Source organism: Protomyctophum parallelum (assembly GCF_964188405.1).
Source record: "Protomyctophum parallelum genome assembly, chromosome: 12".
Classification (NCBI taxonomy): domain Eukaryota; kingdom Metazoa; phylum Chordata; class Actinopteri; order Myctophiformes; family Myctophidae; genus Protomyctophum; species Protomyctophum parallelum.
In genome coordinates, this window is record NC_139712.1 from 28000908 (window position 1) to 28013004 (window position 12097).

General features: G+C 46.3%; 1 protein-coding gene across 1 annotated transcript in view; it reads right to left on the reverse strand.

Annotated features, from left to right (window-relative positions):
• Positions 1-12097, reverse strand: part of malrd1 (MAM and LDL receptor class A domain containing 1) — a gene marked incomplete at its 5' end in the record, with an annotated part of 101539 nt that overhangs the window by 67102 nt on the left and 22340 nt on the right. Inside the window, 5 exons of the mRNA XM_083778384.1 lie at positions 1444-1600; positions 2595-2777; positions 3479-3566; positions 6065-6313; positions 6818-7014. Coding sequence (XP_083634510.1) covers positions 1444-1600; positions 2595-2777; positions 3479-3566; positions 6065-6313; positions 6818-7014 — 874 coding nt within the window. The remainder of the gene's footprint in view (positions 1-1443; positions 1601-2594; positions 2778-3478; positions 3567-6064; positions 6314-6817; positions 7015-12097) is intronic.

Here is a 12097-nt window from a genome sequence, read left to right on the forward strand (position 1 = left end):
TACTGAATGAATTAATACTGAATGGACAAACAAAATGCTGCAATGCATCGTTTATTCAATTTGAAATCCCCAATGAAGTCACTGAACTCATGGTAACATTAATCTTTCCTCCTTAAGTTTTTATTTCCTTATCATCCCATACACAGGCAGGGACATTTGAGGGTATTGTGGCTCGGACCCCTTGCAGTGTTTCACACTGGCTGCCTGTAATTTTGGTATTCTAAGATGATGTATTATTACCGTACTGTGAATAGAATTGCTGGAAGAAGGATCAATGGGTAATTTATGCTTCCGTGTGCACCAGTAGGACTCACTGAGTGATATGATGACTCATAAATGTGTACCAGGGGCAGCAGTGGATCAGGGGTAGAGTGGCCGGTAAAGTGGCCTGGATGGGAACTAGTTCCTAGTTCGATTGCGGGCTCCCCAGAGTTAGTGTCGAAGTGTCCTTGAGAAAGACTCTGAACCCCTAATTGCTCCTGATGAGCAGGTTGGTGCGTTGCATGGTTTCCTCCGCCATCGGTGTGTGTGTGTGTGTGAGAGATATATGTCTGGGGTTGGGATCCCTTCTTAGGATTCTAGCGTTACCGGTAGTTGTTTCCAAATGGACCCTTACAGGTCGGTAAGGCCCCTTTTCCACTGGGGTTGAACAGGTTCGATTTTCTTCCCCGCCTAATATTGAACCAGTTCAGAGTGTTTCCACTGAAAATGAATTGGTCAGAACCCTAAAAGTTGATTCAGAAATGGAACCAAAAGAATGGCCACCGGTTCCATGAAAGCACCAAGGTTCCAAGAATCTATAAGTTATTTTGGTGGAAAAGGGGCCTCCTTTCAAGGTGGTCCTTGAAATGTTTGAGAACCATCAGTATTGTAATCTTGCCACACTAATTGAACGCCCAGCACCCCGTTTATCCGTCCGCCTTCTCCTACCAAACCACACCGTTTTCACACATCTCACCATGCACAAAACAAACACCAACACCAAAAAAATAAAAATAAATCGGTGATCGATATTGGGCCCCAAAAACGTGATCGGAGCACCTCTACCAATAAGGACCCATGCCAGCCACCACTAGCAACAACACGCCACCAATACCTCACTGTTCATGTTCATGTCATGTTACTCACTATTACACCTTAAAATAGCCTATGACAAAATATGCAGTGTGTTGCCCACAGATACAAATCTGAAATCTCCATATTTGCCCAAATTGTGTTGAGCGCCAGTCGCCAGTGTGTGAGGGCCGCGCAGCATACATCTGTATTAATTTGTATAACAGACGTGAAGTCTACATATCCAGCTCTGACAGTGTGATAAAACCGGTTCCGGAAACGCTACCAAATGTGATAGATCCAACTCCGATTCCTCAATGTTGGATCCGGTTCCTCCGATTCCGGATCCCAACCCTAGATATGACTCATAGATTGTGAGTCAGGACTCACAGTGTGTGGTCATGGACAGGCCGGTGAAACTCCTCCCCGCCGTGAATGCTGGCACCCTGGTCAGGAAACCAGTGGAACACGTAAATGGAGACTGAGCAGGGATCAGAACTCCTCCAGCCGCACGTGTCAGATTCCTCGAAATCACACCACTCCTTCACTGCAGACAGCAAGTATAGAGACAGACACAGAGAGATAGTGATTTTAATAGCCTGCTCAGGGGACTACAGATGGAAATGAGCTCTTATCTACAGTATAGTGCCCTACAAAGCCAAAGTGCAGTAAGTTAGTAACTACATTTTTGGACATACCGATTTGTGAAGTAAATTTGTGAAGAAAAGTAAAATTAGCCTTTGTGATTTTGGGGGATGAACAATTACCTCAAGAACATATACAATTAGTGTAATATCACTTATTTGCCGTCCCGATATCTCATTCGTCTGACCAGTTGAAACAGTATTAAACCCAATATCAACCCCGTAGTTTTTTGTCTTTGTAGGGCAGTATAGCTCTGGCACATTCATATTGTTGTGAAAACTGCAGCTAACCACTGTCGATTCATGTGCATTGTCCCCGGTAAAAACTAAATAACTAACAAAAAAGAAACAAACAAACAAAAAAGAAACTTGAATATTGACTGAGCGACTTTCGCAACAAAAAGGCTTGCACGCCGACAGATGAAAGCTCTTTTTAGATGCAAAAAGTGTTAGTGATGGTCCGAGGACCACAATTGTCCACTCTCTATGTCCCTTTATTTCACCATGTCATGTTTTGCACTTTTTTAAGTAAAGGACAATTTCTTTGAGTGGTGCTAGCCACTCCTATACCACTCAGTTCAGACGGGTCTGATTTGTGTTTCACGCTGGCCTCTCACACCCGTTTTCAGCCATATAGCAAGCCTTGCGTTTAGAGTGCACTTGTAGTTGAGTAGAATTTGACCAGGAGTGTCTAGATACAAATAGAATCAAATCCTAGGTACTTTATTTGGCTACCACTGCTCGAAGAGTTATGAAGAAAGAAAAAAGGTGTAATTTAATTCTTCCAGTCCAAAATGTAAACTCTCACAGTTAAATGAACACTCTGGATGATGCAGTGTACAACAATGATATCCACGTGATCGTCTGGACATTGTTGACGGTGGTGTTGTGGCTCACCGCAGTTCGCTTCATCAGAGCCGTCCGAGCAGTCGTGTCTGAAGTCACACACCTGGCGTTGGTTGACACACTCTTTGTATACCCCGCACACAAACTCCCCGTTGGGGCAGCTGTGGGGTGGGACAGTGGGGAGGGCTTCTGTGGTCATCGGAACGGTGGTGGGTGTCACCGACGGTATGTCCCCTGTGGTCAGAATTTGTTCAGAATGTATTGAGAGGATGGCCCCTTAAGATACAACATATTTTTAGAGGGGGGCCTATACACATAAGTAAAACATTACATGCAATACAAACACACAATTTGTATATAAATAGGTTAGACCAGACCAGTCATTAGTCCTACAACCTATCTCAAACCCTCACCCCAACCCTCCCACGGGGCAGTCCACCAACCTTATGTCTAACCAATGACTCATCTAAACGAAGTATGCACCCCAATACACATAGGTAATATTACATAGAATACAAATACATAATACACACGTACTGTGTAGTGTGTAGGACAGGTACAGTATAGCTTGCTCACCATCTCCCACCCATACCCTCATACCTCAACTCATTTTAAACAAAAACTGAATGGAGAACAGTACTATGACCTGTATCCAAGTCAGAAATAAACTGAAACACCACACTCTGCAAGGTAAACTTCTTAAGGGAAAATGATTTCCCATCCAAAGCAGTATTAAAAGCATGAACAGGTTGTTTCGAGGTGTGAACAGTGAAGTCCTGAAACGGTCAAGATGGATCTGAGTGAAAGCGGAAGATTGTTCCAGTTAGATAGAGCTTCGTAAGTTTGTAGTGGAATGACAACGCCTGGTAGTAAATGTTACATGGAAATGACATTCATAGGACACCGATTCTGGTTTGCATAGTTCCAGTGTTTACCTTCATATGGGTCACAGTCCAGGAACGACAGGTCATCTATGGCAATGTCACCATGGAAGTCATCACCAACAGTACCCTCGATTAAAATCTAACAACATAGATGGATAGATAGATATCTTTATTAACGTATCCCTCTGCAACATTCATATTAAAATACAAAAGCAGACGTGTGTGTGTGTGTGTGTGTGTGTGTGTGTGTGTGTGTGTGTGTGTGTGTGTGTGTGTGTGACAGACTTTTGAATATATTTTATTGTTCTTTCAGTTGAATCGGAATAGCTTTAAGTTCTGTCGGTTAAAGCTGCTATACAATGAATGAATGAATAACTTTATGTTCGTGTCTGGCTGTCTCAACACAGCGCATCCCTTAATTTATGTATGCATTTTGATAGTATTATTGGCTATATGTCAGGAAGACAATGAGAGCAGCCACCCACTGCGATGCAAGCAAACACCTCCGCAATGGCAAACCTAGCCTCCTTCATGTCTGGACTAACGTATTACTTATGTAAGTAAGGGAGGTGTAGTTAGTAAGTAACTACACCTCCCTTACTTAAGTAACTTACGTACGTAACTTACTTACGTACTGTAAGTAAGAAAGAAAGTAAAGTACTATTAGTCTAGACTAGTCTATTAGTTTATAAGTCTAGACAATCTCCCCTTAATGCTGTTAACTTTTATTTTACTTCATCATTTCAATTCTGTAACCCATTCAGAAGTAGATCAAAATACAATGTACTTGTCTTCATATGAATTGTCTTCTGACTCGTGGTCAATTAACCTGTCAAACGGATCCACTTGAAATCTCCGTGATGACGGGTAAGTCTTGAACTGCCTGCAGTTACATTAGTATTCACATCTTGAACAAGCCATTTGCAACAAGAACCTGTAGACGTATAAGCATGTCAAGAGGCTGTTATCGTCTGCAGCCACCCGCACTCATTGGACGTCACAATCAGCTCAGACATAGAACAAGCTCCTTCACTTCGCTGTGGTCTGAGTAATGCTAATTAAATGTTCTCAATTATTATGGTGGAGAACAGAGCAGCCATCAGCGGGTGGGGTGTATTATAAAAATCAGTCATTTTCTAGTCTTGTGAGGCAGACTGTGGCCTCCCACAATTTTCAAACGCTTACATCATACGGTTTGGTGCATGGAAGCTCTGAAAATAACCAAGGGATAAAGTGGATGCGATGCCTCCTTCACACTTCCATTTTATCTTTACAGTCGCGCATGCTGTATCCAAATATAAATCTAAAATCATCGACTAAGCTTGCTGCTTAACAGATATTTGTAAATATATTTTAAGATATATTTTCATGAACAGGAATGACAAAACAGATCACAGCTTACTGTCTTGGATTTCTATATAGCATTCAGAGATTGTGGAAGAGGAGTGGAGAGGATTTTACTTTCGGCCAGTGCTTTGAAGTTCTGACTAATTTGTTTCTTTACATGTTGCACACAGTATACAGACAGGTGCTAGTTATTTTAATCAGATAAGTATGTTATATTTGTTCTCAGATTCTTGCTGAAAAAACCTAGTATCTCCATATTTAGATTTAGTTAATTAATGCCCTACTACAGTGTCACACAAACCGACAAACATAGCAAAGATAGCCACAAAATAAGATTACGTGAAGTGGGTTTTATATTGAACCAATTTGCCGCCGGGATTGTCTTTTGACGCCTTTACCCATTTGGTAAAGTAGATATCGCCGAGATCGTCTTTGGACGTATGTTTTAACATATATATTGATTGTGCTTCACAAATCTATTCTGCACATACTCGTAACATGTGCGATGAAAGAAAAAGGAAACTTAAAAAGAAAAAGTAAGTGAAAAGTCTGCTGGCATATTCCGTCAAAACAAGCTTGATTTGTGGTGATTTGTGGTTCTATAAATGATATGATCGCCGGTTACAAAATGTATGTTTTGGGTGAATTCAATAACATTCGCGGGACATGTTACATGGCCAGTTTTTACTTCCTGTTTCTCAATTTCCGAGTGATACGGCTTTCAAAATAAGACGGTTAACATTGAACAGTGGTGGTCTTCGAGTATAGATTCAGCCACCAGATGTCGGTGTTGTCAGCGAATGAGTTAACAAGAGCTTGAGAATGAATAATAACTACATTGGATCCACTGGAATACAGTGCATTTGTTCCATTTCCCGAAAAAGTTACAGTTCAGTCAGATACCTCAAATAGATTGAACCAATATTTTATTATAGAATGAGAGGTGTGGATATAATATTTTATGGCGTTCAGGCTCTGCTATATCTTTTCTCCCTGCTCAGCACAATTAGACAGCCATCATTAACCATTCTGAGCGGGAACCCCTTTTGGTATTAGCATTATGTTATGCTTTAGCTATTGAAAAATAGCAGATCTACAAGCTCGTAGCGCGCCACCGAGTGGCGCGCTACGAGCTTGTAGATCTGCTATTTTTTGACTGACATAGAAACATAGCTTTTTCAGAAAACTGTCAGGATGTAGAAGACATTTTTAGAATCTGATCTCAGGTCAAAATGGGTTAAGAGCAGGGAGATAGATCTATACTGTATACAATAACAAGGCCCCCCATACCTGGAATAGCCTGGCACTGTTGAGGTAGAGTGTCTTCCGGTGCCACATGTTGCCCTGGTCTCCGTAGCGCACCCACAGCATCTGACCGCGGCCCGTGGAGGTGGTCCTCAGGTACACCGCCAGGCGGAACACGTGGGCGCCGAACATGTGGTAGTGGAAGCGGAAGGCGCAGGGGTGCCGCGACTGGCCGGGGTCCTTGCCGTGCAGAGTGGTGGGAAGGAAGACCCGGCTCAGCAACACGGCCGTGTCCTTGGAACAGTGTTGATTTGGACAGCACATTTTATCGATTTCGTTTTTTAGCCCAAGTCTTTTGAATGAAATGTCGTTTAGGTTTGGTCACGTTTTAGTTATCTGAAAGGTTTTAGTCGACTAAATCTATAGTTGATTTAGTCGACTAAAATGTATTTTAGCAGACCTAGATGTCATATAATGCCTGATTTTACAACTGGTTGCATGCTGAAAATAGCCGATCTATAAGCTTGCAGCGTGATGCGTTGTGAGTTTGTAGATCGGCTATTTTCAGAGTGAAACTCCCGAGCGCAACCAAACTTGTTTTATAGTTCTACTGGATCTCTAGTCCCTCCCTAACATTTTAGTCTAGTTTTTATTTGTTGATGAAATTGTCAACATATTTAGTCTTAGTTTTAGTCATCGTAGCTTAAGTTTTTATTTACTTTGTCAGTGAAAAAAAAAGGTAGGACTAGTCGACAAACGTCTTTCGTCATAGTTTTTAGTCGACGAACTCAACACTACCTTGAACACCTGTGGGCCGGAGGACTCGATGTAGAGGTAGTGGCCGTGCGTGGTGCCCAGGGTGTGGTCCTTGTAGGGCCCCGTGTTGAAGGTGGGCGTGGGGCCCTGGCCGCACGTCCAGTTGAACGCATCCCCGCCGCCGTTCTCCTGCGTCCAGCTGCACAGCCCACGCTCAAAGTTACACTGCAGCGCCGGGGCTTCGAGAGGAAGACGGGACGAGAGAGAGATTCTTAATTGGATATATATATATATATATATATATATATATATATATATATATGACTTTTGATGTGAAAAATACTATTTTATATATCAAAAGTCCCTACATTTTTTAATTGCTTCTGGTAAACACAAACGTACTGCGTGAAGACAGATAGAATCTTGAATATGAATATAAATGAATCTTGATTACATTCACCTGATTTCCTCCACTCACACCTGATTTTAATTAGGGAGACACTCTTGGGCAGCTGCTACATAATTTCCAACTCAAGACGAGGGCCAGACGGCAGACGAGGTGCATTACTCATTTTAAATGTAATCAACGCACTAAAACATCAGATTAGAAATAACATAAGCAACGTACTAACAAACATGCTTCACATTGGCCGTCTCTCTCTCCCCCTTGGGCAGCGTGAGTGACAGGGTAAACAAACACTAGCCCTCTGCTGGACACAGGTGCAGTGAGTGAGACTGCAGCGTTCGATAGCCTGAAGGGATGGGCAGTAGTGGCTCAGGGGTAGAGTGGCCGGATGGGAACCACAAGGTTCCCAGTTCGAACCTGGGCTCCCCCCAGAGTTAGTGTCGAAGTGAACCCCTAATTGCTCCCGATGAGCAGGTTGGCACCTTGCATGGTTTCCGCCGCCATCGGTGTATGAATGTAAATAATTCACAATCTATGTAAAGCGCCTTGGATAAAGGCGCTATATAAATGCACCATTTACCTTATGATTAGTTGAAACCAATGTTTCAGACTGAAATGTCAAAGTAAAATGAGCGAAAAAGCCATTTCACCATGACTTTAAGTATACATACTGTGGCATGTCGCTAGGAAACAGGCCCCCAGGTAAGCATGGGTCCCGAGAGAGCCAGTGGGAGAGAGGCAGAGTGCAGCCGAGAAGACCACGTCACCACTCGGCCAGCTGGTAGACAGCCGCTACGTGCCCGCCTACATGCTGTCTCAAGTTCACGAGTACCAATCAAGGCCACCTGCGCGGCCAGACAGAGAGACAACATGTAGGCTGCCTCTGCCCTAACTTCTCCTAGGACGCTCTGAGAGACAGGTCGGGCCATGCACTGGCGGCAACACGCTCCCGATACTAACTCGGATCATTCGTGACTCCTCTGGTGAGATTGAGACGGGGAAGGGCAAAACCCCGTCATTGTGTCTCAGCCAGGAGGAACATTAACTCTGTGACACAGATTCCCCGTGAGCACCTGGTAGGGACAGAGCCGGCCAGCGCCACCCGTAGGGAAAGTCTGGAAAGCCTGGAGCTGTCACCAGTGACATTTGTTGAGATTTGTATGTTATGATTTAACCGCATTTTCAAGCCCATGCCCACGGGTCTGTAAATAATAAAACCGCCAAAAGGCGATATTCTGTGCCTTGAGTGTCTTGGTGTCGTTCAGCCCCCACAAGTGGTGGAGAATAGTGGGATTTTACAAACTGAACCACACCAACCTCTCCGGGACAGATGGATAGAGACCCAGCAATTGACACGCTCCTCCAGAGCCAAAACAATTTACAAGCCTCTGTCCATGAGTTAGTGCGCCATCTCCATAGAGAGGCTAACGTTGCACGCAACCCAGCCGAAGTACTCACTAAACTCACGCCAGAAGATGACATCGAGATGTCCATTGACTTGTTTGAGCGCACCGCGGCTCAAGAGCGTTGGCCAGTGGTTGACTGGGCCAACGCCGCCGAAACAGACCACAGCCACCCCGCGGGACACGACTCGCATGCCCAGCGTTTGGAGCCCCGTCTGACGCCTCCAGAAGTGACAGCTCCCACAGCGCTGACGACCCCGGCACCGAAGGGGACCCCGGACCACCCTGCACCCCAGGAGCGGACCCCTTCGCTGAGTTCCCCAACGCGAACACCCCCTCCTCTCCGAGTGTAGGGGAATTCGCTACAGCACAGTGGAGCGACATCAACTTGGAGGTGGCGCGGCAGCGCGTTGACGTCATCAACGGACAAAAGCAGAGCGGGGTGAGTGCACTTCATTTCCCCTACTTTATGTGTAAAGCTGGACTGTTATACCGGGTGGTTAAGGACAAGCGAGAAGAGGAAGTAGAGCAGCTCCTAGTACCAAAACAGTATGTCACTCGGGTGCTGTATCTTGCGCACACGCATCAGTTAGGCACACACCTCGCCGTGCAGAAAACCTATGAGCGTATACTGGCAAGGTTTTACTGGCCGGGAGGGCTGTCGAAGTCTTTTGCCAAAGTTGTCCTGAGTGTCAGAAAACGGCCCCGCGGCCCACATATAGAAATCCCCTAGTACCGCTGCCTATTATTGAAACTCCATTTGAGCGTCTAGCCATGGACATTGTGGGGCCACTCCCGAAATCTGCTAGAGGGCACCGTTACATACTGGTAATACTCGATTATGCCACCCGGTACCCCGAGGCCATCCCGCTCCGCTCTGCCACGGCCAAAACAGTAGCATATGAACTTTTAATGCTATTTAGTAGGGTCGGAATACCGGCGGAGATTCTTTCGGACCACTGCACATGGCACGCATGCTAAACGTGCTGTATAAATGGCTAAAGATCAAGCGCATCCATTTATCACCCCGAGACGGATGGCTTAGTGGAACGCTTTAACCAAACATTGAAAAAGATGCTCAGGAAACTGGTTGACATAGACGGAAAAGATTGGGACCAGCTAATCCCCTATGTCCTCTTCTCTATTCGCGAGGTCCCCCAGGCGTCGACAGGTTTCTCCCCATTTGAATTGGTCTATGGGAGGAGACCCCGGGGACTGTTGGACATAGGAGGCGTGGGAAACGCAGCCGTCCCCGCACAGAAGTGTGATAGAGCATGTTGACAGGCTACAGGAGAGAGCGCACAAAATCTGGCCCATGGTGCGCGAACACATGGAACGCGCACAGCGGGGTCAAGTGTGCATCTACAACCGGGGGGCGCGCGTGAGAGAGTTCCAGGTGGGCGAGCAGGTACTCGTCCTCGTGCCAACCAGCGAATGTAAGTTTCTGGCCAAGTGGCAGGGGCCTTATGGGGTGGAGACGCGCATCGGCCCGGTCAACTACAGAGTGAGACAGCCAGGCAGACCGCACCAGATATACCACGTTAACATCCTTAAAAAGTGGCACCCGCCTAGCACTGTTCCCCCCGTCTCTCACTGACCACCTTCTCCCCGCCTCCCCCTGTCCCCATAGGAGAAGACCTATCACCGACGCAGCGGCAGGACGTGCAGGAGCTGCTTAGCCAGTGCGCGGATGTGTTTTCGGAACGGCCAGGGCGCACGCACGTCATCGAACATGACATCGAAACCACCCCCGGTAAGGTGGTCCGCCAATGTCCGTACCGTATACCCGAGGCGCGCCGCATAGCGATCAAGGACGAGGTAAAGCAAATGCTCGAACTAGGCGTGATAGAGGAATCCTATAGCCCCTGGGCCAGTCCTATAGTAATAGTGCCCAAGCCAGATGGCTCATTGCGCTTTTGCAATGATTTTCGGAAGTTGAATGAAGTGTCAACTTTTGACGCGTATCCGATGGCTCGCGCGGACGAGTTGATCGAGCGGCTGGGCCCCGCCCGGTTCGTCAGTACGCTAGACCTCACAAAAGGGTATTGGCAAGTCCCATTATCGGCCCGGGCCAAGCCAAAAACCGCCTTCTCCACCCCGTAGGGCCTTTTTCAGTATACCGTCCCCCCGTTCGGTGTCCATGGAGCACCCGCCACGTTTCAGCGGCTAATGGACCGGGTCCTTAGACCCCACCGTGACTTTGCCGGAGCATATTTGGATGACATCGTGGTCCACAGCGCCACCTGACGGTCACACCTACAACACCTCGAAGCATTGCTCGGAGCGCTGCGTAAAGCCAGGCTTGTAGCCAACGCCAAAAAGGGTCGCATCGGCCTGACAGAGACAGAATACTTGGGCTTCACAGTGGGACGAGGCTGCGTCAAACCCCAGCGGAAGAAGGTGGAACGGCTGAGGGAATGGCCCCGACCGATCACCAAGAAGCAGGTGAAATCATTTATGGGGCTCATTGCCTACTACCAAAAATGTATTAAAGACTTTGCCACTCTTGCAGCGCCACTCTATGACCTGACCAAGAAGAACCTACCCCACCACGTAGGTTGGACCCCCGAAGCGGAGGAGGCTTTCCACACACTGAAAGCGGCTATATGTGAGGAACCGGTCCTCTTTGCCACGAACTTCAACCAACCTTTCGTCCTCCACACAGACGCCTCTGGAACGGGGGTAGGAGCCGTGCTCTCGCAGGTCATAGACGGAGAGGAACACCCGGTAACGTATGTCAGTCGAAAACTACTCAAGCACGAGCGCAACTATGCCACGGTTACAAGAAGGTTGGCTTGGCCCGGGCCGATAATGGGACTTGCCATTACCATTTTGTGAGGTCTAGCGTACTGACGAACCGGGCGGGGCCCAGCCGCTCGATCACAATACATCAAAACCATGATGATAGATATATTTGGTCTAGTTTGTGGGTGAATGCTCTTTTGACCTTTTGACCTTTTAATCTAATTGCCCTGTGACTGACATTTGATGTCCGGTTGTCCCACTGACTTTAAAATAGTATGGTTCTGAGTCTCGATAGTAATACTTTTCCCTAGCCAGCGTTGGTAGATAAGAATTGTTTTGTTTTCGTTGGCCAAAACACCCAGCCTCTGTGTTTTTGCCCTTGAAAGTTAGTATTCGCTCTAACAGACTGGTAAACTGCACTCAATGACGTTCTGCCTTGTCACCTGATTCCACTAACTGATATTCATATCAGGACTATCTCTGCCCCGTGAGATATTTTCTGTATGCAATATTCAGTGACGTCTTGCATTATCTGTCCATTTGTTAACAAATATGTTTTTTAACCTTGTTGTTCAACACATTGTCCGTTGTATTGATTACGGTATGCTATATCAACCATGTTTAATTGAACATGGTCAGAGATCGTTGTGAAACGCTGTCCGGATGACATGTCTTCTTCTCTCCCGGAACAATGGTGAATATATCTGATCGAACCTCCCTCTAAGTTCTGCTTGTCTGAGTTCTCTTTCTTGTGTCCGTCAATTCATT